The sequence below is a fragment of the Mauremys reevesii genome, linkage group 9 (genome assembly GCF_016161935.1).
Source record: "Mauremys reevesii isolate NIE-2019 linkage group 9, ASM1616193v1, whole genome shotgun sequence".
In the NCBI taxonomy this organism is placed as follows: Eukaryota; Metazoa; Chordata; order Testudines; family Geoemydidae; genus Mauremys; species Mauremys reevesii.
In genome coordinates this window covers 80,477,641-80,505,531 of record NC_052631.1, presented here as the reverse complement: position 1 = coordinate 80,505,531, position 27,891 = coordinate 80,477,641, and the positions used below count along the sequence as shown (strand labels likewise).

At 44.1% G+C, this 27,891-nt stretch overlaps 1 protein-coding gene across 1 annotated transcript in view; it reads left to right on the top strand.

The window, feature by feature from the left end:
• AR (androgen receptor) overlaps positions 1-27,891 on the top strand; it is a 97,626-nt gene that overhangs the window by 44,224 nt on the left and 25,511 nt on the right. The window contains exons 2-3 of the mRNA XM_039488793.1: positions 6,828-6,979; positions 26,268-26,384. Of these exons, the coding sequence (XP_039344727.1) occupies positions 6,828-6,979; positions 26,268-26,384 (269 nt within the window). The remainder of the gene's footprint in view (positions 1-6,827; positions 6,980-26,267; positions 26,385-27,891) is intronic.

The following is a 27,891-nucleotide window of genomic DNA, read 5'->3' as shown; positions in this document are numbered from 1 at the left end:
GACCTTGGCCTTCTAGTCATGAACTGAGTCTGGAATCTCTGTCCCACGTCATTACTACACAAGTTGTGTCTGCTTGCACGGCACTATCTTCATTCTTTGAATTAGCAAGTTACTGTGACATTTGCCACGCATTTTTTCAAACTCCAGTTGTGTGCTTTAGAGTCCACAGCTAGAAGCTCTTGGACAGCAGTGTGCAGTGGGTGAGACCAGAGGACTTTAAAAAGAACTGGAAATACCTATTTATATAGAGGAAAAGTCTTAAGTAACACAGCATGTGCTTGCTTCTTGCCAATTCCTTCTGTTCAGAGATTTAGGAACTACAACTTCTTTTGGTTATTCATGATCTTACTAGTGGTAGGGTCCACTTAGAACAACTTCTAGCAGATCTAGGCTCACCACACCGCATTCCATCCCAAGGTGCCAAGAAAGTGAGGCTGCCTTTTGGCACAACTAGAATAGTTGCTACTTACATACCACAAGAACCTGTTCAAAGCATTGGTTGCAGTAATCTGAATGTTCCATTTGCTCGTGTGCAATAAAGGCACATGCACCTTGCCTAGACACTAGATGTGGTCTTGGCAAGTGGGTTAAGCCTATTCTAGGGTCTGGCCCCAGCTGGCAGGCACAACACTAATTTCCACCTTTGCCATGAAGTTATAGATTTAAATATGTCCTGATAGTTTGCCAGCCTCATTTCTGAACTGGGCACTCATTGATGTTAGGCTCACAGTTAGATCCACTTTCTATAGCACTGCTGTATAAAGTAACTCTTCAAAAGCAGCATGTTGTTATTCCTAGTTCTGTCTCACTAACTCATTCATGTACATTTTATAATATCTTCATCTTACAAGTAAAAATAAAAACAACTGCTCTCCCTCTAAGATCAAATTAAGTAGCATTCATTCTGCTTCATACATCATTGACAATGGCTTCCAGCAATAAAGATCCTGGGACAGGAACTTGGTTAGCAGTTTGGTTGAGGATGCAGGACATAATCTTTTGAAGCTCTGTTGGCTTTGCAGATCTGATCGCAATAAGACTGTATTGATGTTAAACTAAACAAATGGAGAAGCCATGGGGGCCAAATTCTTCCATGATATAAATTCATTGAAATTAGTGGTGTTACTCCAGGGATGAATTTGGTCCAGTGAGCCTTACTACCCAAGATCTCTACTTTTGTATCTACTGTTGGAAATCTAACTATCTGTGCCCACAAATCAAGTGGTTAAGCATCTAAATGCTAGTATTTGTACAAAACTGGGTGTGCAAAATTAGAGACTGGATGGAGGCTCTTCTATCGATAGAGAGACCCATCTTCACGTGCACAAACATGGACACACGAATCTGTTGCCGAGAATTATTTTAAAATCTGCTATGTCAGTGTATGCCTGACCAGCTTTAATTATTATCTTGCCTTGAAGCTTTAAGCAACTAAGCTACAAAAATTGCTCATTCCAGGATTGCACATTCATGCTGATATCACCAAAACAGCTGCTGCAGAAATGGAGAGGTAAACAACAGGGAGGCATATTTACTTCTTTTCCATAATAAATAGATAGGATAAGGAGAGGAAGAACTTAAGATTTGCCATGTGGAAAAGGATAAATTAAGTAATTTTCAGATTTCAGACTCTATCCAATGGAAAGAAAAACATGGCAGACCATTAAAGGAGAGGTGGGTGGTATGTCTAGGACAGCAACAAGTCCTGCAGTGTGAGGACATTTGCTACAAAACTGTTATTTTTGTGCCACCTGTGTTACAGTAGTGTCTAGGAACCTCAGTTGAGGACAAGTGCCCGTGTGCTAGGTGCTGTACAGACATGCTCCAAAGAAGACAATCCCTGCACCAGGGGGGTTCACCATCCCTATAACAGCTGGGATGCAAAGGGTGGAAAAAATAGACAAGTTGGGAAAGGGCGAGAGGACAATGTAACAAAATGTTTATGGCATTAGCACATGCATAATATATAGCAGTTATATTGCAGTAAGCATATATCTCATTCCATTTAATCTACCTGTCAAATAAAAGAGAACATAAATTTACAGCCTTGTAAATTGAGATCATCAGTGTTCTGTGACTGCACAATGGAATATTCCCCAGAAGTGTGGCTCTTTATTCTTTAATAAAAAGGACATGGACAGCCAGTTTAGACTCAAACTTTTCTCTAAAGGAAACTTCCAGTGTAACTTGGCATTTATTTTGATCACCACATCTAATTAAAAAGAAGAGAAAATTGCTCCCAAAATTCAGTTAACCTTTGGACTGTAGAATTAAATTGTTGGTCTTGATCTTCAGCTGCAGCTCGGGAGGCCTCTGTATAGCTATGGGGTGTGGGGCATAAAGGTGAGAACATTACTGAATGATGTAGCTGATAGCTAGATCAGGTAAGTAAATGTAGAGACAAAGTCAAGCCTGATTCTCATCTCACTTATGCCCTCTAACTCCATTGACTTCATTGGAGTTGTCCCTGATTTACAGTTCAAGTGAATGCAGAATTAGACCCTTGAGCTATTAGGCGAAATCCTGCCCCCATTGAAGTGAACAGCAAACTCCCATTCACTTCAATAAGTCCAGGATTTTATCTTCTATCTTTAGGGGTGAAACTTTAAAAAGTGTTTGCATGCTTCTGAAAATCTGGCCCTAAACTAGTTGAAAGGCAGACTGCAGTGATACTGTCCTTTAAGGAAAGTCTGTTTTGTGGCTGATAGTAAACATCCTTTTTAAATTTTTGACCCTATGTTCACAGAATACAAGGCCTTTTCTACATGGGAAAGTTTTGTCGGTATAATCTAATTGTGAATTTGAACCAATATAGTTATACTGACCCACCAACCTCTCCCCGAAGTGGACACTCTTCTTCTGGTATAAGAGTGGCCTTTTTTTCAGTTTAACTTACATCTCTTGAGAAGGGAGGGGTTTAAGCTAAACTAAAAAAAACCACTCATACCAGAGTAAGTGTGTCCAGAATAAGGGAAGTCTAGGGGTACAACTACATTGGTACATCTGGTAAAACTTTCCTATGGAGACAAGGCCTAAGAGTTTGACCCTGCAGCACTTGCTCATGTGAGAAGTCTCACTGGGGTTACTCATGGGACTAGGGATGCAGGACCTAGCCCTACATTTTAAAGAAGCTTTTAATAACCTGCGTTGCCTAATTAATTGTGAAACTCACATAAAGAAAGGTACAACAAACAGCACTCCTGTTTCATGGGACAATGCTATCAGTTTGGAGTAGCAAAAATATAAATCCATTATGAAATAATAAAGAGCTGGAACTCAAGTGGGAAAAGTTGGAAACTGGGACCTGCAAATAATGCATGTGCATTTGTTTAATTAAGCCTTATTTTCACAGGCAGCTCTTCCTGAGTGCACAGGCTTCCTTTTGAATCATATGCCAAAGTGCAGAAATGCCTATGATACTGCAGAGCACACAGGCACACTGGGCAAAGGCTAATGGGAACCAGTCCAATGGCAGATAAATATAGACTGAATCCACGATAGATTACAGTTGTGGGTGGGACTAGGGGGAACCACCAGGAAGCGTCACTATGCTCTGAGGTCTGTGTAAGTGACAGGAGCACTGGACAGTGAAAATAGGAAACTCGAGGGAGTTTTCAGAACGTTTTCCTCACTGTTTGTAATCAGCTCCCTGGAAGCTTGAAACTGTCGTCTGTTTCCTTGGTAATTTTGTTTGGTTTTCTCCATCATTTGTTCACATTAAGAGTGCAATCCTGCAACATTTCTTCCTGTGTGTAACGATTATTCAACCGAGTAAGGATTGCAGGATTTGTTATCGAAGGGTTGCTCACTCCTAGTTTGATTTTCAGTAGCACATTTATTAAAGTATGTGCAGGGTTAAACTAGATCTAGAGGTTATATGGATTTTGCAAACAGATAGAAGAAAAGGCAGATTAAAATTTGAGCCAACCAGATGTTAGTGTCCCTTTCCATATTACGTGATATTAAGCATTATTTGCCTAGCACTCTGTAGGTGTTACTGCAAACAAATCGTAAATAAAAACTAACAATAAAATATGATAGAACTTCCCAATGTCACTGCCAGTACATGCATTATCTGGTAACTCTGATACACTGTCTTCATGCCATGTCTTCTTGAAAATCAGCTGCTGAACATATGTGATTTAGTGAGTTACACAGCTGCACACAGTGTATATCAGAGGACAGGTTAAAAGCGTAAATTTTTATGTGAGAGAAAAGGCTCTGAATTGTAGATTAATAGGTGTAAGATGACAGTTAAGTGGTTAGATAAGAAGAAAAACATGCACTTCACAGTGTATTGTTATTGTTCTGAATGAAATTTGATATTTGTACATTGTGCCATTTGGGTATAGCCCATGGTGGGGTGGGGTGCAGAGCTACCCTGAGGAAGCAGAAGCCATTCTGCCTTGTGGGAGATAATATGCTTTCCAGAGCTCCCTCTGGCACACAGAGGCAGCTCATCTGCTACCACATCTTTATGCGGGGTGCAGACTGCTCCCCTCACTCCACCCAGCCAGCTGGCTCTGCTGGCCAGTGCATTGGGAGGAGATTGAGCTATTACTTCACCTCCTGCCCACTCCTCCATGCCACCTTAGTTCTTGGTTTCGGCTTGGCACTTATGTGGGCTGTACAGTGAATAGGGGAAGGCTCTTATGCATTGCACTCAGTGGGGGCCAGCAGAATCTGGCCCAAATTGAGCAAAGACATGACTCCTGCCCTAAAGAAATGACAGTCCAAAATGATTTCGACAGAACTGGCAGTTGGAGCAAATAAACAAGGGGGGTACTGCATCATCCTAGTGCACGCCCATGCTCTGTCCCAGTCCCTGCTCTGTATTAGTGTGTTACAATCCCAGGTTTGATTCACCAGCCCTGTCTCCTGCTCGCTGGGCTGACAGATAGTAACAATGCTGAGTGAGCCTGGGGCGGGAATGTGCAATCCCCTTGGATGTTTAATAAGTATCACTGGTGGGCTAGACTGCAAAGAACTTTCCAGCCAGTTACAACATCTTGAAGATGGTCATGCATTCCAAATGGGATAGAGATTTTGGGGTGGGGGTGGGGGGGGAGAAAAGATATTGTCCTCAGGGCTGCACTGGGGATATGAGAGAGTGCTCCTTTGGAGGAGGAAAGGTTCAGGTGAAATATCTAATTCGGTGGGGGTGGGGAGAGGGGCCCATCCCCACAGCCTGTTGGACAGTTTTGCATTAGTTGATAGACTTGTTTAAAAGAAGTCCTTCTGTCAGCCCGAGTGTTTTACCAGTCAGCACAGCACATCTGCTCATAATCGAGTCCTGCAGTTTCACTGGCAGTTGTAATGGTGGCTGGCTCACCAAAGGGAAGTGCTGTGGCAGGGCTTCGTGCCCTGCTGTTTTCTTTATGCAGTGAGGGCTGCGGGGGCTTGTTTGAGAGGGATTTGAGTGCTGACAGCTCTGGTGACTGAAGTCCTCTCTCTACCAAGGGAGTACCACACACATGGGGTGCAGCAGCAGCATCATTCACTCTCTCTCTGTGACAGGGATCTTAGCCCTGACTGGTGGAGCCATCTCTAGGTCTAAGAAAGGAGTTCAGTCTTTGGCCTGTCAGCTGAATAGCCAATGGTGGTGATTGTAGCTGAGGTTTTGGGGTATGTTTTGTTATGCCTGCTAGGAATTAGATTGACTCCACAATGAACTTTGATCACTGCTGATACCAGTGACCTTGTAATGAAATACTCTATAGCCCATCCACTCCCCTCTTGGGCTATGTTTTTGAGACATGACTGAAGAGAGTTATGGAGCCAAATCGTTCCATTTAAGGTATTGATTCAGTGGCATGGATGTTTGCAGCTCTTCGAGTATCAATGGAAACTTCACTATTTCATAAAATATTATTATGATTTATGATTTGCATTGCCTGGTGCGTAGGAGCCCCATTCATAGAATAGGACCCCCCTTGCCTTAGGCACTGTGCAAAGACAGAAAACGAAGATGGTCCCTGGCTCGGTTCTAGCTATTAGTCCTGATTGTTACTGCATGGGAGATCACAGGGTTAATGTTTGGATCTGGACTTTGGCTCTGTAGGCCAGTAGATACAGGGAGCACTGCAGAGACAGCGCTCTCAAACCTGGTGTGAAGGGAGCAAGTGCCTCCTGTTTTCAACAGGGACTTCTCCATCTGCACTGGATCAGTGATAGAAGGAGTCCTGTCTGCCCATCCTTAACTGAAAGAAGGTCTATGTAGCCGCCACTGGGCCTTCAGAGAGAGATGTGTTGCAAACCTAGCAGGGAAAAAGAGAGAGGAGAGGAGCAGCCTGCAAGAGGCTTGATGGTATTGCAAAAATTAAACTGTTCAGATTAAAAATCAAAGGGCCAAATTAATCCTCAGCGAAACAGCACTGACTTTGATGGATTTGGCCCAAATAGCCGCCTGAAAACGCAGGGTGTTTGCAGTGCTATACCGCATTTGGGCTTGAGTCCTGCCAGCTAAATTGGCAGTACAATGGCCTGTTCCAAAGAGGCGCCTTACAGATCTAACCCCCGGAAGCCCTCAGCAAGACAGGACTGAGTTATGAGCCCTGGGCCTGATGCTGCTATCACTCATACTATAAGAGTAATCCCCCCCACCAAAGTCAGCAGGGTGACACTAGCGTGAAACTAGTGTGTTGTCAGAGTGAAGCGTCAGCTCTATTGCTTCCCGTCTTCATAGGTGTGACCCCTCCTGTTTCTTGAGTCTAGTGTTTTGAAGTGAACAGTCTCCCAAGCAGTGCACGCTGAGCTCACCCACAGCTCACCTAGACCGTGTTTGTTGACTCTCTTTATATTACTCCCTTTCTCTTTTATCCCTGAAGGCTGGAGGCTGGCAGGGACCACGTTTTGCCCATTGACTATTACTTTCCACCGCAGAAGACTTGCCTGATTTGCGGCGATGAAGCTTCTGGGTGCCACTACGGAGCTCTCACCTGCGGCAGCTGCAAAGTCTTCTTCAAAAGGGCAGCTGAAGGTAATTCACCTTGTACTTCACTCACTAAACACATTCTCTCATGAGAAACAAATGCATTAATTACATAAAATGTCCATGGGCATTAGCAGCATCGTTAAATGTCTGAGGAGGACATTCCTACCTTCTTAGGAAGTCGAGCTTCCCTGCTGGCTCTGAGGAGCCTGTGGTGCAGAGGGAAGCAGAGACCTGAGGGATGGGCAGAGAAAGCTGAGGGACCCTGAATTCCTTAACACAGAAAAGAAAATTGGTTTCCTTACTGTATGTTTGTCATTCCACATTACAGACCAGTCACAGAAAAAAATACCAGTATCGAGAGCCTGGGCCAGCCCAACGTCCTCTCTGACACGTGCTGCGGAGAGTGGGCTAAGGAACAGAGTCAGTTAGTTCTCCCTCACCCATCTGACTTTTACACACTGCCTAGGCATCACCATATTCCCATCCACCCATCTGTGGTTTAAAATCCAAATATCAGAATCCAGTATTTTCCCTCTATTCCCTTTCCTGTTTCCCATTTCTTAGTATCCCCTCCAGCAATATGTGCACTCATGACTGTCCCATTAACACCCTGAGAATGATCGTGCTTCCATGGTGCCCGAAACACTAGTAGATGTAGTGCTTCTAGTGTAGGCCTTCCCCAATGTTATAGTTAGGTGGACTGGGGGAAGAAAGAGCAGTTTAGGTTGTGGCTAGAGCTCTGATAGTTCAGTTAATTCTTCACAACACACGGATGGAAACTCATCCCACCTGCCACCTCTAACCCAGCCCCAGTTATACCAACCAGCCCATCACCTTCACCCTCATAGAATAATCACAATGAACAATCTGTGCAAGTACAGAATCTGATTCTCCTCTCACACGATGCATGTCAGAAATAGCTCCATTTACTTCACTGCTGTGAGAGGCCATACCATCTGCTACCTTTCGGTCAAGGATCTCCAAACTCCTGTACTACAGCTGGTCAAATAGTATTTTGACATCGCATATTTGACATTTGGGGGCACAAATTGTGGAATAAATCAGCTTCATATACATTTTTTTCACTGTTCCACTAGCTGTCTACATGGTCAAATGCAATGGGTCAGATCCTTAGGTGATGTACATTGGCACAGATCTATTGAAGTCAATGGAGCTGTGTTGATTTACACCAGCTAAGGATCTGGTCTGATTTTTCAGATACATCATTCAGAATTTGTCCCATCACCAATTGGTGAATAATTCATTAATTAGGAGAGTTTGAAATCATTGGACAAGCTCTGCTGTCACAAAGCTGGGCAGGTCCCATTTTCCTGTGTGACAGAAGGAGAAACTGAAGCATTGGGTGCTTAACCTACTTGCCAATGTCAAGCAGCGAGTAATTGCAGAGTGAGGAGTGGGATCTGGAGTCTGTTGATCCCCATTTCGGTATGCCTGGGTATTTGGGCTGCTTGGTCCTTTCTGGTTGATTTTGTATTGCTGAGTTGCTTTGTGATAGGCGCCTTTCTAATGGGGTATGTAACAAAAATGAACAAATCAGTAGTATGGTACGTAATAGTTTAACACAGGGGTGGCCAACCTGTGGCTCCAGAGCCACATGCGGCTCCTCAGAAGTTAATCTGCGCCTCCTTGTATAGGCACCGACTCCGGGGCTGGAGCTACAGGCCCAACTTTCCAATGTGCCGGGGGCTGCTCACTGCTCAACCCCTGGCTCTGCCACAGGCCCTGCCCCCATTCCACCCCTTCCCACCCCTCCTCTGAGCCTGCCGGGCCCTCGCTCCTCCCCCCTAGAGCCTCCTGCACTCCACGAAACAGCTGATTGGGAGGTGCAGGGAGGGAGAGGGAGGCACTGATTGGCAGGGCTGCCAGTGGGTGGGAGGCGCTGGGAGCTAATGGGGGCTGCTGATTTATAACTGTGGCTCTTTGGCAATGTACATTGGTAAATTTTGGCTCCTTCTCAGGCTCAGGTTGGCAACCCCTGGTTTAACATTTCAACGCAACACAGAAGTTTTTTTCTTACCATCAGGTATAACTAACATCTGGATATTTTATTTGAAATTTATCTGGATCATTATTTGACAGAACATTTGAGTAACTCAAGTAAAAGGGAACTAAAATGATCTGTTAACGGATACTGTCCCCATTCAGCATCTTCAGACATAATGAAAGGTGACCGACCTCGCTTCCTGGAGTGCCTCCCAATCTATTTGTTTCACCCTCATTCAGATCCAAGGGCTTTCTCAGTTTAACCCCCAGGCATCCTCATAGCAAAACCATCATGCAAGTTCGCACAATTGGACATGTTTTCCAGAGTCAGGACTGAAATAGCAGGGGTGTTGTAACTTGGCATTGAGTTACATTGGCAGAACTGGTTGGGGAACCCAGGACTGGAATAACAGGGGGTGATGCATGTCAGGAGTGAGAAAGCCGACACCCTGGCCTATCTGCGCTATGCTTTATAATATATAGTGCTGTCATCTCCTTCATGGAGTAAATTTACAGATTCCTTTAAAAAGGGATTTACTGTTGTTCCAAGTTCTGGGCTGAGTGTGGAGTGTCAGCAATATTTTATTGTTTTATTTATAAATTAGGATCATATGACACAAGGTCATAATTCTTCATGCAACAGGTTCTTTCCTTTCCCTTGACAGAGTAATTAGAATAAAACATGTTTGCCTGATGCACTAAATTGCAAGACGGGAGAGGGGAAGGGCAATGGTCTCCAACTGGAAAACCTCATTGGTATGTTGTTCTATTTTCAGCTACCAAGCAGTGTTGTCTCTATGTGTAAAGGGTGAGAGTATAAATGAAAACTTTCTTTTGCAGTATCAGAGTCTGATCCATTTAGTTTTGCAGGGCTAGGCTTTGTTTGCAGTATCAATAGTGCAGCTGGAATTAAAAGCCTGCTAGCTCCTCCCCTAGAACCTCCCTGCTCCCTTGACATCCAGGAGTTAGTAACTGATACCCCCTTTCCCCTCTCATATGGACACCTTGGTAAAAGTTCTGTACTGGTGTCAATTGGTGCAGCTCCATTGACCTTAAGGGAGTTTCACCCAATTACACCAGCAGAGAACTTGGCTCCTTAAAATGCTATATTTGAGCCCAGACAGATATTTATGGTGTTGACGCAATCATAAAAATAGGGAGCTTTTTCTCATTGAGGATCAGAATTGGCAGGTGTTTGCTGCCTCTTTACAAATGGGAAGACATGTGTAGATCCCACATTGGAGAGAATCATGCACCAGTAAGAATGCCTGGTCCATTTACCTGGAGAATGAACGCAGGTCTGGCAGACACAGAGTTAATAGCTTGGATTAGGATTTTGTTTTTAGCTATCTAGATGAAACACAGATGAAAACTCTTAATGGGGAAGAGAGGAAATTAGAAACCAAGTGCAGGTGAAGGCAGATAATCCCTGTTGATTTTGATTGGTCAAATGGAGAGACCAGAGGGCTAGAAAAGCCAAGAGGTGGTTGCACTAACCTAATGCTGTTTGCTTCTGCTATCTTTGACTAGGGCTTCTGTATGGCTTTGTTTATACATGTTGCAACACTCACTGCTCTCCTACTTGTGTGCGAGAGGTGGAGATTTTCCAACTAGACAGTGATTTGAGGGTGTGTTACATAGGAACTAGGGGGAGGCAATTTAGGTCACATACATCAAGATTTTTAACCTAGATAATCAGAAGTGAAAGTGTAAGGCAGGAATTCAGTGTGCTACTCAGCCCTTGAGGCTTTTATACTAAATTACACAGTACTGCATTTTATTTCACAAATAATTGAACCAAGCGGAGAACTTTGTGTTTTTGCTTTACCTTGCAGGGCATGGATATAGCCGGAGGTGTCTTTATTTTGGGAAAGGGGTGGTAAATGTACCACTTTCTACCCTTGATTCCATATTTGTAACAGTTTTCATACTCCCTTTGGGTAATTTTCCATGGACAGTCCCTTTGCTTCTTGCACAGATGTAAACTTGAAATCTGGGATTCCCCACCCTCCAATACATTTTTACTTCTTTAGATTTCTAGAGGCATTTTGTTTAGGACTATCTGAAAAGCTCTAGGCAGGTTCCTTTTGGTGTACTCTAAAAATACAGATCAACCAAACCAAACACAGTAGCTTTCCCAAACCAGAAAAACACTCCCTTTACCACAGATTCATACTAGCAGCTTGCAGCAAACTCCTCCCTCTCCAAAAGCTAGGGAGAAGAAATGGGTTGTTTAGTGTGCTGTGAAGATCAACACGTTCAAGCTGTTTGGGGGTGGAGGGTACCTATAGGTCTAGATACGTCTTTGGCGCTCATCACAGTATCTGGAAATCAATTAGCTATTGTACATAGCTGCAAGTATTTCAAAACTGTAAACAGGGGTGTTGGGGCAGAAAACTTCATAGAAATACATTGCACTGGGAGAGACAGAAGGGTAAAATATGTTTTTCCAAAGAATGATAATCAATACGCTGGGACTGTCACTCCTTTATAAAGAGGGCTAGTTGGTCTGTGCGGTACTTTGTACTTCAAGGAAAGAAGCTCACTCTCCTCTTAAAAAAACACATGACTAACTCTTTCCAGCAGGACTTGCAATCTTGACCACAAAATGCTGGAACGGTGGCAAAAAGGCATAAATCTTTCTTCCTCACTAGCCCATCAGCTGTCTGGATTTATAACCTTCTAAGGCACACGTAGGGCCAGGTTAAATACAGGCTGGTTCCAAAACTTGTGTGCACGGATTCTTCAGCCCTGACGTGGGCATTCTCACTGCAAGTGGGACGGGCTGGAATTAATTAATTTTTTTAAATCAAAGCTGGCATTTCTTTTGCTCAGAATATGGTCCCATTCTGCATCCAGACAGGCCAGTTTTTATTTTTCTCTTTCCTGATGGAAGGTTATGCTGTAACTGTTCTACCAGGCATGTTCTCTGCTTCCAAAGAAAAAGAATAATCATTCTTGCTTTTAATCCCTCTGCAATATACAGAGAGATAAAAAACAAGAAACCCTTCCTCTAAGTGATTTTTTTATGCTTTCATTTTACGTGACCAAAGCAGATTCAGGCAATGAGTAAAGGCTGCAGATCTTTGGCATTCACAGCAGCATTCTTGCACCTTGTCAGGGGTAGTGATCTGAATAGCATGTTATTTTAAAAGTCATCTAATTTTGAGAGAAGATTCATGGTCCTGATTGCTCCTTCTCACATTAAAGTCGACAAAGGAGCCGTGTGTGCATATGGAGGGATCTGTCAGGCTCTATTCTATGTTGATCCCTTCCATCTCCTGCTGTGTTCAGCTCCCAAAACCTGCAGATCCCCTGAGATCTCATGAAAGCTTGGGGGCCATCTGGGGCAGTTTTGTTCCCTAGCAGAAGGGCACTGAAGCCACACTGCCAGGAAGTTCACTGCCTGAAGTTGCCTCTGGATCCTTTCCTCAGAGCACTCTCATGGTGCAGAGAGGGCTCAATGGAAAAGTGAATGCAGCAAGAGAGTGAGTTAACTTTTTGGCAGATTCCCTTCAGGGTCGGTGTGTGGGCCTTTTGGCCCCCTCCCGGCTGCCGGGACTAGGATGACAGTGCACTGCAGGCCGCTGACCTCCATTTCTGGTCTCAGGTGGTGTGCCCGATCCATCCTGGCTTGATGATTTTTCTGACAGGCAGGTAAAAGCAGTTTATTTTCCATTACTTTTCTTGGCACTTCTGTGACATTCTATACCTTGGGGGAGCGTGGTGTAACCCCCATATTCCTCATTTTCACATAATTGTGATCTTACGTATAAAGCATGCCTTGTAAGGTATCAGGGGAAAGTTTATGATCTGCTGAAAGTCATTTCTCTATCCATATATGTATGTCTTGAGTTATGAGAATTGTGTAGTATGGTTGTCACTAAAACATGCTCTAAGTTGGGGGAATCAGCCAGATATTAGCTCCCCAGAGGCAACAGCAAGGAAAGTAACCAACGCCCGGGTGGGGTGTCAAACAACCCATCAATAGTCCAGCCATAGTCCAGCATGGGAGCTACAATGCAGTGACTCACCTGCATGAGGCCACATGTGGATAGCAGTGACAATGAGATGGTTGAGTTCAGGACCCTCACAAAAGGAAGAAAGGAGAGTAGGGCTTTGGCTACACTTGCATTTCTGATTTCAAAGCCGCCCCGCGGCCGGCTGCGCAGCGCGCAGCGTAGCTAAAAGCCCCAGCGCTGCCAAAACTCTCAGCTCTGTCTGTCCGTCCTCCCCTCTCCTGGGGTGGGACGCTGGGACTGGGCGCCGCCAGCGCGCGGGGGACTACACACACTGGCGCTTGGCGGCGCGCTTTTGCAGCGCTGCAGAGGTGTGTGGTGTTGCCACTGCCTGCTGCGCTGCAAATTTGCAAGTGTAGTCAAGCCCTAGCAAAATATGGACCAGGACTTCAGAAAAGCAGACTTTGACTCCCTTAGGGAACTGATGGGCAGGATCCCCTGGGATGCTAATATGAGGGGGGAAAGGAGTCCAGGAACACTGGCTGGATTTTAAAGAAGCCTTATTGAGAGCATAGGAACAAACCATCCTGATGTGCAGAAAGTATCAGAGAGGTAGCTGTGTTAGTCTGTATCCACAAAAACAAGGAGTCTGTTGGCACCATAAAGACTAACAGATTTGACTAATCTGTTAGTCTTTAATGTGCCACCGGAGTCCTCGATGTGCAGAAAGAATAGCAAATATGGCAGGCAACCAGCTTGGCTTAAGAGTGAAATCTTTGGTGAGCTTAAACTCAAAAAGGAAGCTTACAAGAAGTGGAAACTTGGTCAGATGACTAGGGAGGAGTATAATAATATTGCTCGAGCATGCAGGGGTGTAATCAGGGAGGCCAAAACACAACTGGAGTTGCAGCTAGTAAGGGATGTGAAGGGTAACAAGAAGGGTTTCTACAGGTATGTTAGCAACAAGAAAAAGGTCAGGGAAAGTGTGGGACCCTTAATGAATGGAGGAGGCAACATAGTGACAGATGATGTGGAAAAAGCTGAAGTACTCGATGCCTTTTTTGCTTCAGTCTTCACAGACAAGGTCAGCTCCTACACTGCTGTCCTGGGCAACACAGTATAGGGAGGAGGTGAGCAGCCCTCAGTGGTGAAAGAACAGGTTAAGAGCTATTTAGAAAAGCTGCAGATGCACAGGTCCCTGGGTCCAGATCTAATGCATCCGAGGGTGCTGAGGGAATTGACTGATGTGATTGCAGAACCAATGGCCATTATCTTTGAAAACTTGTGACGATCGGAGGAGGTCCCGGACAATTGGAAAAAGGCAAATATAGTGCCCATATTTAAAAAAAGGGAAGGAGAACCCGGGGAACTACAGAACGGTCAGCCTCAACTCAGTCCCTGGAAAAATCATAGAGCAGGTCCTCCAGGAAACCATTTTGAAGTACTTGGAGGAGAGGAAGGTGATCAGGAACAGTCAACATGGATTCACCAAGAGCAAGTCATGCCTGACCAACTTGATTGCCTTCTATGATGAGATAACTGGCTCTGAAAATATGGGGAAAGCAGTGGACATGATATATCTTGATTTTAGCAAAGTTTTTGATACGGGTCTCCCACAGTATTCTTGCCAGCAAGTTAAAAAAGCATGGATTGGACGAGTGGACTATAAGGTGGATAAAAAGCTGGCTAGATTGTTAGGCTCAATGGGTAGTGATCGATGGCTAGTTGGCAGCGGTATCAAGTGGAGTGCCCCAGGGGTCGGCCCTGGGGCCAGTTTTGTTCAACATCTTTATTAATGATCTGGGTAATGGGATTAATCACACCCTCAGCAAGTTTGCAGATGACACTAAACTGGGAGGAGAAGTAGATATGCTGGAAGGTAGGGATAGGGTCAAGAGTGACCTAGACAAATTGGAGGATTGGGCCAAAAGAAATCTGATGAGGTTCAACAAGGACAAGTGCAGAGTCCTGCACTTAGGAAGGAAGAATCCCATGTTCCGCTACAGGCTGGGGACCTACTGGCTAAACAGCAGTTCTGCAGAAAAGGACCTGGGGATTACAGTGGATGAGAAGCTGAATCTGAGTGAGCAGTGTGCCTTTGTTGCCAAGAAGACTAATGGCATATTGGGCTGCATTAGTAGGAGCATTGCCAGCAGATTGAGGGAAGTGATTATTCCCCTCTATTCGGCACTGGTGAGGCCACCTCTGAAGTATTGTGTCAAGTTTTGGGCTCCTCACTACAGAAAGGATGTGGACAAATTGGAAAGAGTCCAGCAGAGGGCAACGAAAATGTTCAGGGGGCTGGGGCACATGACTTACAAGGAGAGGCTGAGGGAACTGGGCTTGTTTAGTCTGCAGAAGTGAAGAGTGAGGGGGGATTTGATAGCAGCCTTCAACTACCTGAAGCGGGGTTCCAAAGAGGATGGAGCTCAGCTGTTCTCAGTGGTGGCAAATGACAGAACAAGGAGCAATGGTCTCAAGTTGTAGTGGGGGAGGTCTAGTTTGGATATTAGGAAAAACGAGTTCACTAGGAGGGTGGTGAAGCACTGGAATGGGTTATCTAGTGAGGTGGTGGAATCTCCTTCTTTAGAGGTTTTTAAGGCCTGGGTTGATAAAGCCCTGGTTGGGATGATTTAATTGGTGTTGGTTCTGCTTTGAGCAGGGGGTTGGACTAGATGACCTCCTGAGGGTCTTTTCCAACCTTAGTCGTCTATGATTCTATGAACCTTGCTTAGAGAGACTCAGTAATACCCTCAAGACATGCCTGGACTTGTGCTCCCCAAGCACATAGAATGAGAGTATAAAACAGACAGAGTGGACACATACTGGGCCCTTCTCCTGCCCCCACCTATTCTGCAAGCAACCAAGACACTGAGAAGAAGACAAGACTCCAACACAGGAGATTGGCCAGGTTTAAAGAACAAACCTGTATATTAAGGACTGCAATATTCAGTGGAATGAGAGAAACTGCTTAATCTAGTTGCTGCCCAGTCTAATAGGGTTGAGAGTTTAGACTGCATGCTTATATTTTATTTTATTTTGGTAACCACTCTGACTTACTTATAATCACTTAAAATCTTTCTTTATAGTTAATAAATCTGTTTGTTTATTCTACTTGAAACAGTGCGTTTGGTTTGAAGTGTGTCAGAGTCTCCCCTTGGGATAACAAGCCTGGTGCATATCAATTTCTTTGTTAAATTGACGAACTCATATAAGCTTGCAGTGTCCAGCAGGCATAACTAGACACTGCAAGGTGGAGGTTCCTAGAGCTGTGTCTGGGACCAGAGATATTGGCTAGTGTCATTCAGTTGCAAGTAGCTGGCAGCAGCTTACATGCCAGAGGCTGTGCGTGAACAACCCAGGAGTGGGGGTTCTCACAGCAGAGCAGGGAAAGGCTGGCTCCCAGAGTCAAGGATTGGGTTAACCTAGCAGATCACTGGTCCAGATAACACCAGACGGGAACGTCACAGCTCCTCATTCCCATCCTAGAGCGGGAGCCGTGACATCATTGTCATGATGGGACCTATCAAGGCTGCCATCTCACTGTGCAGCTCACATACCACTACCCAGGAATAAAAAAAGGGATTAAAGTTTCCTGACTCCCTTTCCTAGGGTACCTCAGAGAACACATTCTTTCTTTGCTCTACATCCTAATCTGCCATTTGCCAGAAAAAAATATTTGGGCTAGACTGCTGGTTGCTGCCAAAATAGATAATAATTTGAAATAAAAAAATGTCAGGACCTGTCCCTGTGGTTTAAAATTCCACTCCCTTGTGTTGGGTGATCAGATGGTTGACTGAAGAACCTGCAAAAGATCCCTTCACAGAATATCAAAACAAATTCATCTGCCCACTCTACCAGTTGATTTCTCTTGTTCAGTTTTCCACAGTTGGACTTCTTTAGCAGACTCAGGGTTGAAATGACAGGGTGGCTCAATTGTGAGTGAAGATGTGTTGAGGGTGTTGGTAGTCAAGAATTAAGTGCTGTGGCAGAGCTGTACAGGGAGCTCAGGGCTGAAATTGCTACAGGTGGGGTCCATTGAGCTGCGTAGGAGAAGTTTGCACGCTGGCTTGTCTGCATTAGTCTGTATTATTCAGTATTGCTGTCCCCCTTTTGCCGCAGTCCTTACTCAGGCAGGGCACCCACTGACTGCTATGTAGATACGGTAGGATCAGACATTACATCATCTGAAGTTTGAAGCAGTCATTTTGATTTGAAGAAACCTAGCGAACTAAAACGTTATATGTTTTTTGACTATAAAAATGTAAAATGATTAAAGTGTTCCTGTTCACTGGACTTGAGCTTCCTTAAAAACAGCCTATTAAACTTAAACGATTCCATAGTTATTTGTGTTTATAGCTTGTCATGCAGGTTTTCTTGGCTTGCTCTGCCCCACTAATAATTCTTTGTCCTCCCACACAGTGCTCTTCACTTGCATGTAGCACGATTAGAACTCCAGTGTCTGGAGCTGCTTTATCATTTGCATGACAGGCAGTGACACTGGGTAACATTTCATAGAATCATAGGACACGAAGGGACCTCGAGAGGTCATCACTCATGGCAGGACTAAGTATTATCTAGACCATCCCTGACAGGTGTTTGTCAACCTGCTCTTAAAAATCTCCAATGATGGAGATTCCACAACCTCCCTAGGCAATTTATTACAGTGCTTAACCACCCATTTGCATTTGAGGTGGAAAATTCTTGGGTCCCCTTATAGTTCCCCTTTTGTTTTCCCAACTCCAAGCTCTCACACTGAGCTAAGCTCTCCTAGCTCCAGCAGGCTGTTGCAATATTTGTCTCAACCAAGCAGAACCATAGTGGCCAGGGCTAACTCGGGGATTGTGTGCCCCAATGCTGGGGACAGTGTTGATTGAAAGATGTTCCTTCGTTTCCATCAGTTGCATTAAAATGTGCCTCATGCACACATGGCAGTTACCAAAGTCACTCTGCAAGAATAATCAACTACCAGTGACAGATTACTGGATCCTGAAAGCTAATTTGTTGTGTCTTGCTGATGACTTTCCAATGGGAGTAATAGGTTAGGAACACAGAAGCACAGGAATTGCCAAACTGGATCAGAGCAGTTGTCTCATCTAGTGCAATATCTTGTCTCTAACAATGGTCAATACTGGATCTTTTAGAGGAAAGTGTGAGAAACCCTGTAGCAGGCAGTTATATGATAACTGATCCCCGGGGAAATTTCCTCCTGGTAATTAGAGATTGGTATATGCCCTGAAGGATGAGGATTTATATTCCTTCCAAAATTGATTTAATGTTTTTTAGCATTTTACTGTCATAAACACTATTCCAGATGTACTTACAGATTGCTTTGCTTCTGGAGGAAGCTGCTGCATTAGGCACAGCAATAAATGGTGATTGACAGGCTTTTAGTTGAATAATTTCTGCTGCTTGCATGGCTAGCCAGTTGACATTAATCTTTGTTCTCAGATTAGACTAGAGAATTGTTCTCCCTCTTTGCCCTTCACTTTGTAATCTCAGCTAATGAGCCAAGAGGAATCCAGTGATAGTGACAATTATATTATCATTCTCTCTGTGCCATGCTAAAGAGATACAGAGGAAACCCACTAGAAAGAGATGGTGTCTCACTATCACCTGGGGGGAGGCCCTGAGTTGTCATCCCGGTTGCTGACAGCAGAGAGGGCCATAGGGAGATTCTGCATTGCACAAGAGGAAGTCTGTTAGGAAAAGAAGGGTTGGAATCTTCTAGCATCCTTATTGCACAATTTACCTGAACAGTCGTAAGTGCCTTATAAGAGTCCTCCTCTTCTGATCATTTCTTACCTATACCTAATACCAAACTGTGTGGATCAGTTTCTTTTCCAAGGTCTACATTTAAGAGCATTGTCTGTTGGCATTGTATCATTGCAGAACCGACTGAAATCACAAGACAGTACAGGCTTTTACGTCAGGGGGCTAAATGGAAAAATAGTCTTTCCAGTGCATTACTGCATCGGAAGTGCAGGGATATGTGGTACCACAGAGGAGTGTTACTCTAATAAATTATGAAATAGCATTTAGCAGAGGATACGGAAACCCTCAAATCTCTGACAGAGAGGAAAGGTGGTCTTGTGAAGTCACTGAGCTGTGACTCAGGAGACCTGGGTTAAAATCCTAGACTTTCTGTGTAACCTTGGGCAAGTCATTTAATCCCTCTGTACCTCAGTTCTCTCCTGTAAAACTGTGATGATAATAATTCTTCCGACTCTCCCCCCCCCCCACCCAGTTTTGTCTCTTTTGGTTGTTTAGAGTTCTTCAGGGAAGGGACTGTCTCTTACTATGTGCACAGACACCACTTAGCACTATGGGACCTGATCTGGGTTGGAACCTCAAGGCATTACTTTAATACAAACAATAAACAATAGTTAACAGCTACTTATCACATGTATAATAGCAACAACTCTTTGACGTCCTCTAGTGCTTTCAAGCCAAAGATCTCAGAACACTTTACAAACATTCATTTAATGTCAGTAACTCCCTAAATTGGGAAAAATCATTGTCTACGTTTTACAGAGGGAGAGAGAGACTGAGACACAGAGAGAAGGAGCGACTTGCTCAAGACCATATACGGATTATTGCCAGTAATTGGAAATTAATATTGTGGTCTTATTACTTATGTTCCCTATAAAATCCAACCTCAGGAAAGGGGTAAAGTATAGACATGGTGTGTGTATACTCTGTTGATACCTCACATGGGCACCATATGCCTTAATGTTAGCATACATGGTGTCTGGTGCAGTGTCTTCCTGTTTAATATCAAATTTCTTTTAGAATCCCTTATTCTAGGACCTGTGCGAGCGTGTAACATGTTAAATGGCTGTTACTGTGGGAATAACAAAAAATGGTGGGTGCTCCCTCTGCAGACATGGCAATTAAATGAAAAACCTTGTTGCTAGGTCTTTATTAACACCCTTGGTGAAGCCATTGCACCACTAAGAAGATAAACAATTCGTTCCATAAATTCCATGACTTAGAAACAGGAGATAAATTGTCATTTGCTAAATGGAAAAAAGACAAAGACATTCCAGAAAGAAACCCTACCTTCAAGTTCTTGAGAAGTTTTACAAACAATGGAAAATAGGAAACAAGAACAGTAAAAACTAAGCTATTTAGTTTGTTTTGTTGTTTATTTTTTGTTATTTTTAGTTGTCTGCAAATTTGTCAGTTTTTCTGAAACAGGGAAGGGAATGAATCACCCTAAAAAGAGTTAGAAATAATGCAGAAAAAGGCACATAAATCTGTAAGATCCTTTTTGTATTAAAACCGCTCTTCATTATTTCCTGTGCTTTTTCATTCATGGCTATACTACCATCCCCACATATAAGATCTGTGATCAGAATATCCAGATTTCAGAGTAGCAGTCGTGTTAGTCTGTATCCACAAAAAGAACAGGAGTACTTGTGGCACCTTAGAGACTAACAAATTTATTTGAGCATAAGCTTTCATGGGCTACAGCCCACTTCATCGGATGCATCCGATGAAGTGGGCTGTAGCCCATGAAAGCTTATGCTCAAATAAATTTGTTAGAATATCCAGAGATTCATGTCTAAGTCATCAATTATTGTACTTCTGTTCTCAAAACTACTTGTAGGGGTGGGAAAACACAAGTTCTGTTAGGACATTAGTAGTACACACACAGGAGATTCCCCAGGTTGGCATCCATCTCTAGAAGATCCACAAGTAAATACATAGTATCTCAGTTATGGCCATCTTCCATCCAGCCAAGGAGGACTGCACAGTAGTCAGTTCAGCCAGGTTTGCTTTTAACTAGGCTGAGACGATGACAGGAAACATGGTCTCTCTCCCACTGTCTGAGCTCACAGTATAAGCAATAATCTTAGCTCCTGGCACTCCGAGGTGTGAGAAGTCTAGGCTGTCCCAGTAAATTAAAAAAAAAGGTCAGAAGGCCAAAATTACACAGGCAGCTTATTCTCCCAGTGAAAAAGTAAAAGACAGGTGTGTGAACAATTATCCCTATTATTTGTTTAGTGGTAAAGAAACCACAGCTTCATTATGACACACACATAACAAAAAGACAGCCACAGAGAGTTTTACAATCCAAGGAAAAAAGGGAGAGCCTTCCTTGAATTGAACCCAGCGGTCACAGTGAAAGCACTTGCTCCTGACCACTAGATCGACAATTGACTTGAGATTCAGAGCCCATGGGTCCACTTACACCCAGTGGCAGGAAGGCATACTCTAGCAGAGTTGCATTTTAAAACATGCACAGTTGTATATAATTATATAGCTAGATGAGAGACAGAGAGCTCCCAGCTCTAGGTGGGAGAAGATTGTTCAGTCTCCGAGACCCTTTCATGTTTTGGCCTTTCTACGGTATGCACCAACAAAGAGTGACCATTAGTGACAGCTGGTGATGTTAATATATTTTGAAGTGAACCTATTCCCCTAAGGGACTGGGTTGATACCACTGATTCATTTCAAGTAGACCACTGAAACATCATCAGACTGCAGGTGGCCTGGGAGTAGAAAGCTCTGTATTCCGCTGCCAGTCCCCCGAGCCCTCCTACCGCCCCCCGTGGTATTACCTCACACATACACGCGGAGCCCCACCAATGCTATGTGAGGAAAGCAAGAGCACTTGTAATAGAAAAAACTGCCTCGGATGCTATTTGTGTGTTTGGATTAAAGAAAGGGGTTAGTGCTGTGGTGGTGTCTGGTTAGCCTCAGAAAGTTTTGATAGTGATATATTTGACCCTGGAATGTCCTTGTATGTCTTGAGCAGTTATCTTGTTGCATTTCTTTGCTAATGTCCCTCTTGGGAGCGGCACTTGGCTTTTCTAAGGTTTTGAGCTGTTATTTTAGCAAAGACACTGTAGTTGAGACTAGGGAAATGAGATAGGGAAGGAGCAGGAGCCAAGCTGTGAAGAGGTGGAGCCAGATAGTGCTTTAGATGGAGCTGCCCAGCTGCCCTCAGACAACTCCTCCAAGGGGCATCCCAGTTTGTGAGCCGCCTTTGGCAAACGCAGGTAGGAAGTTCTGAGTTGGCCCTGAATATCTGTCATGTGGTTCCTGCCGCTCCCAGTTCCACCTTTCTTTCTGCCTATGGTAGTATTGGTGAGTTCCAGGGGAGTCCTGTGTGCCCCGCTTCGCCATGGGAAAGGAATTGTACAATTGAAAATGAATGTGGCAGGGAAGAGAGTAAGATGTCCACAGGGGCTGTTCTGTTACTCCCCACGTCAATGCCTTGGGAAGCAAAACTTCCATTCTTGTTTGATTCACACTTACAAGCAGGTCCAGCAGAGAGAGCATGGACTCAGCGCCTGGTGCCCTTATCTCTCACACACACATATAATGCTAACTAACCCATTTTCTACTGAGGCTGTATGTTATCCAGCCTTCTCAGTTAATTGCTAGTAAGGGGTTAGTATTGGAGTTCTGAGGGATTTTGCATGGTCTCTGCTTCTGTGGGGTTTTTTTTTTTTACGTGTCCTTAAAGCTGATTGATGGGCAAGAGAGCGAGAAGTGGGGGGATGAGAGGGGGAGCTGATGAAAGTTTGTGGTGTTAAAAGGATTGAGTGATATCTCACATGCTGTAGTAATGCACTCCAGACTCATTATGTTTCCATTCTTGGCACCCAAGCACATGGGGTGTTATAACCAAGTGCTAATAAGGGCAGCTACAAGGAGCTTAACTGTATGGTAGTTTCAGCCCTGTGCTATAGCCTCATGCCAGGCATCATGAGAGAGAGATGATGATTATTATAACAGAAAGCCTCATCATGACTCTTACGTGATACCTTGATTACAGGTTGTTGGTGTGATTTTGCTGATGGAGGTCAACAATGTCAGACAAAGAGCACAGTTGTATAATGTTAGGAAGAAGCTCAGGAGGTGGGAAGAAGACTTAGAATTCTTAGTGTGAGCTCAGCAGTCACCTAGGACACGGTAGGCAAGTAATTGACTGCAAAGTGCTCTTGGAATTTGGAGGTTGCTGATGAAACCAGAGGTGTCGCAACCTGTTGTGTGACACCCCCACACCCATGCACTAACAAACTAGCCTGGCCATTTTGGGGCTTTTCTTGTGAAGAAATACCAATATACTGAAGTGTTGTTTGTTTTTTTTCATTCATGCAATAAGAGCAGAGCCGTCCTTACCCATATGCAAAGTACGCCAAATTTCCTGGTGCCTTGTGCAGCTGCGTGCTGCTCCAGCCCCTGCTCCGGCTCTTCTCCAGGACCCCCTCCCCTGCTCCACCCCGACCCACCCCAGCCCCGCCCCCACTCCACTGAGGACTCCAGAAGTGGTCGGGCTGGGAGCCAGGGGAGCAGAGTAGGCTGGGGCTGGTCACTCCACTTCCTGCAGGAAGTGGCCAGCCCCCACCCTCCAATCGCCCACGGAGGCCTGGGACCAGGCCCCCCTGCCCTGCTCTCCCCCGTGTAGGCCTGGGGCAGGGCCCCACACAGCCCCCCCATGGGGGGGGGCTGCATTGGGCACCAAAATAGCTAGGGACAGCCCTGAACGAAAGTGAATCCTTTGATAAAGCTGTTAGGTTAGACTTACGCTTAGATGGATCAAAAGGTTGGCTCCTTGAGCAGTACTGAAAGCCGAAGTTTGTGGGATTTCAGGGAAAACCACTATAGGTAGAATTTGGACAGGTACAATTTTCCATGACTCCACAACATCAGATTACATTGGGTGTATGGCGTCTTCCTTTGCTGAGGCTAATCCGGGTTCTGGTGCTCAGAGTCTGAAGTGCATTGGGTAAATCTTGATCTACTAAATGTGTCCAGACTTGACAAGAAAGCAAAATGTGAAGCAACAGATAATACGTTGCAACTGAGGGAAAGTTAATTCTCGGTGTGTCTTGAGATTGAGACATCAAGGATGATAAGGTAGAAGCAGGTTAAATATTACCATTTACAACTACTTTCCTTCCCTCTGAATTCGAAGAATAGTGCTTTTAAGATGCTAGCTGTAAATGACAATAAATAATGGCCTCTCAGCTCTCTGCAGGTGTTCATAAACTCACTGCTTCACAGGAAATCCCACATTAAGCAAGGCCAGTTAGAAGATGGGTTCAGTTAAAAATACTGCATTATGCTGCACAAACAACATATTCAGCCCCTAGGGATGTGGGAGAACTTTGCATCACTGAGCAGTTACTTTCCTGCCATGTTGCCCACAGAATCCAGCCCTCAGTCCCAAGATTAGTAGCTATAGCTCATGGTCTGAAGGGCAGGTTAAAGTAAGTGGGTGGAATAAATCATTTCTAATATAAAATGCACTGTAAGCAGAAAGATAAATATGTAGGGACAGGCAGTGCCTGGGGACGTATTCCACAAGCCATAGAATAAAGACATGCATTTATATCAAAGGAATTGTATTGGCTTTAAGGGATATGACTTGGATATCCTAATGCTCCAATGAGAACGCAGAATGTTGGAGGTGTGGGAATGAAAAGGCACATGCCACTATATGGTATAGATACCACAAAGCACCAGAGGAATGAGTGCAAGCTGTTTGAGTGTGGGGCAGTTTGCTTGTACTGAATCTCTCTTGCTTGTTTGTAGTTCGTTGCTATCTCTAAGCAGGGCTGCCCAGGGGTGGAGCAAGTGGGGCAATTTGCCCCGGGCCCTGCAGGGGCCCCCATGAGAATATAGTATTCTATAGTATTGCAACTTTTTTTTTATGGAAGGGGCCCTGAAAATTGCTTTGTCCCAGGCCCCCCGAATCCTCTGGGCGGCCCTGTCTCTAAGAAGTATCTTTGTAGTCCTACAGTGTGTTTCCTATCACCTGTTTCCCATACCTTTATAGACAGGCCATTTTACTAAGAGTCAAGAATAGACTCGAGAGACAAATTCTGCAGCCCTCTTGCAAGCAGCATTTGGCACACAGTGATTAGTAGGATGAAAAGACCTATTAGATCTCATTCAGGTCATCCCCAGTTAGCGCAGGTTTGTTCTCCACAGTCTGTTTCCTAGTGTTGTGTTCAGTCTAGCTTTAAATGTGCTGTTCAAATGCAAAGTCTACCATGTGGGCGATGCTGATAATTCTGTCACTGAAAATCAACAGGCCCACAACACATCTAGGCTGAGTCAGCTACATCTCGTCATATGCACCGGGCCCCATAGCAATAAAGAGTTAATGGAAAAAATGGAAGTGGCAAATGTTTGGTGTGTTGGTGGTGCTGAGGAACCACAGGAATGTGGTATAACTGTTAACTCAACCTAAGGCTGCAGGGAGAAGACCCAGCCAGATCATTTCCCCTTCCTGTGACCACAATATTTCACAGAGGCTGAGGAAGTAACACAGGAGATGCACAGCTGTTGCCTCATTCTATCCCAGTTCTTTGGTTATCTTTTGGTTACTTTTTTTTTATTCTTATAAATTTGCTGATTGCTAATGACATTCTGCACAAGACAAAATACAGACTCTCTGTCATCCAAAGAGCTTACAGTCTAAAAGACAGCATTGAAAGTGGGCCTTTAGACAGATACCTGATGTCATGTATCTTCAGGCGGGACACCCAAAGAAAGGGGCTGTTTTAGTACACCAAAATCAGTTTACATATATATTTTGCTGCTGGCCAATTCCCATAAAAATTCCCATATCTAGCAACAAAGATTGCTAACATAGTAAGTGAAGAATCATGTTTAGAATTCTCAATAGCAAGTTAACAGAAAGCATCACTGCTCCACTGGGAGGAGATGGGGTCCACGCCAATCTGATTTAGATTTTATCAGAAAGCAGCTCCATCTGTCCAGTGTCCTGATGGAGATACAGATTGTGTTTGCCTTTCCAGCAGCTCTCCTTTCTGTGGAGGAATGATCACAGTTCCCAAGGCCCTAGTGGGATGGCTAATGGGAGGTAATTGCACTGCCCTCTTGGGTTTCCATTTTCAGATTTCATTCTCCAAATCAGAGATGTTTCATCAAGACAATATGGCATTTGGATCTCGTAACATTACATCGTGCTGGCCCCCAAACTGTATTGCTGCCACAACATCCCACGCAATCTGCTTGCCAGATGCGGGAAAGACCATTTCAAATCAGGAATGTCCTGCAGAAACTGTCAATGCTAGGAGCCCTTTCTTGCTCAAAATGGTATCCTTTCTGTTTAATATGCATCCTTCTTATGCAGAGGCTTTCAGCCTCCAAAATGAGCTGCAGTGCTCTGAAAACTAGATTCTTTTTAGAAGACCCACACAAAACTAAACTAGGAATGTGAATTTTCAAAACTCCCATTGAGTTCAGTGGGAACAGCGTCAGGCCCATACAGCGATGCTATGGGAAAACGTGAGAGCTTGTCCTGATTGTACTGTACCTTCTGACTGATCTGTGGAGATGCAGGAACCATTGTCCATGTGCTTTTTCTTTAATGTCTCTAGGTAAACAGAAATACCTGTGTGCCAGCCGGAATGACTGCACCATCGATAAATTCAGAAGAAAAAACTGCCCTTCCTGTCGCCTGCGAAAGTGCTATGAAGCAGGGATGACCCTGGGAGGTAGCGTGTGCTCAGTAGCAGCCTTTGATGCTTTCATATGCACCTGTATGATTTATATATGGACCGCACACCTGTGGCGCTTTTTTAGATCTCTCCATAGATTAAGCTATTGGCACCTCTGACCATAGAGACTGTACATTGCCCTGTACTAAATTCTTGCAATTAACTGATAAGCGTATTATGGACACAATGCTCTCTTTTTACAGATCTCTTCTTTCAGTTACCCCTGCAGGATCTCTGACATGTGGGATACATGCCACTGACACCACCTAGGCCCATCTGGCCCATTGGGAGTAGCATGCAGCCCTAAAGTTTAAAGATAACAAGTAGTCCCATGTCATGGCAGGCAACGGATTAAGAGGACTCAATTGTTTTATAAAGCTGGGCAGTAGGGCCTCTTTAATCCATGCTTTGCCTGTCTGTAACCCACACAAATAATGGTTCTCGCTCTCCCCACCTCTGACAAAGATTTAACAGAAGAGTGCCATATCTTGTATTACTGAGCTTTCATTGTTTTCCCCAAAATTTCTGCAGCCCACGCTTGTGGATTATAAAAGTTATCATAACACTTACGTATTGTCAAAGTCAATTATTGTTATTGCAGCTTGTAATTGCAGACCCCTCACTCTTGTTTTTCTATTGTATTTGTTCTCACTAATTGACCAAGTTCAGTCCTCCCCAAAAGGGTCTTCCCCATCCCTAGTGGACTATGTTGAAGTTGTACTGTGGTTGCCTTTGAATAACAGGAAATATTTTCACAGACTTCTCTTTTCCCCTACTGCCATTTAACCTTTCTATGCCAAAACATTTTTTATCTACTGGTCTTTTAAAAGCTATTCATAATATGGGCATTTTATTGTTTAGTCTGGATGTGAAGTGGTTTGACATGCATGGGTTATGATCATTTAATAGCTCTGGTCTTTTAAGTGGACTGATCCTTTAAAAGGTGCAGTAAATATGGAAGGACTCTAGGCTCCAATTTAATTCTTTCTCATTTCACAGCTCTCCCCTTTGCAGTTGTATAATTCTCCAACTACTTTGCTGACTCCCTAATGTGCCTTCCTAAAATCTCTTTGAATCCTGAGAAGCTCTAGCTAATTAGTGACCTTTCCTCCTTCTTTAAAATAACCATCGGGGTGAGATGATAGTTATGTGTGAGCCGTAATTGTGGTGCTTGCACCTTGTTATTAGTTATGTATTAGTCTGGAAAATAAAAGAATGAGTCACTAAAATATTGGCTTTTCCTTAACCCCACTGGGGCTGATTCACATTGGTGTGTGCTGAAGCCAGCTGTTGCGGAATTCTGTCATTAATGCTTTCATTTGAGGTGTCAAATGTATTGCTTGTCGATTGTGTTTATTTTCTGCAACATGGTGGATACAGATTAATCCCATATAGAGAGCAATAAAGCTTAGTCCTTTTCATCTTCAGAGTGCTTTATAAACACATCCAACAGGTCTACACTACAGGCCTATATTGGTATAACTACAGTCCTTAGGGGTGTGAA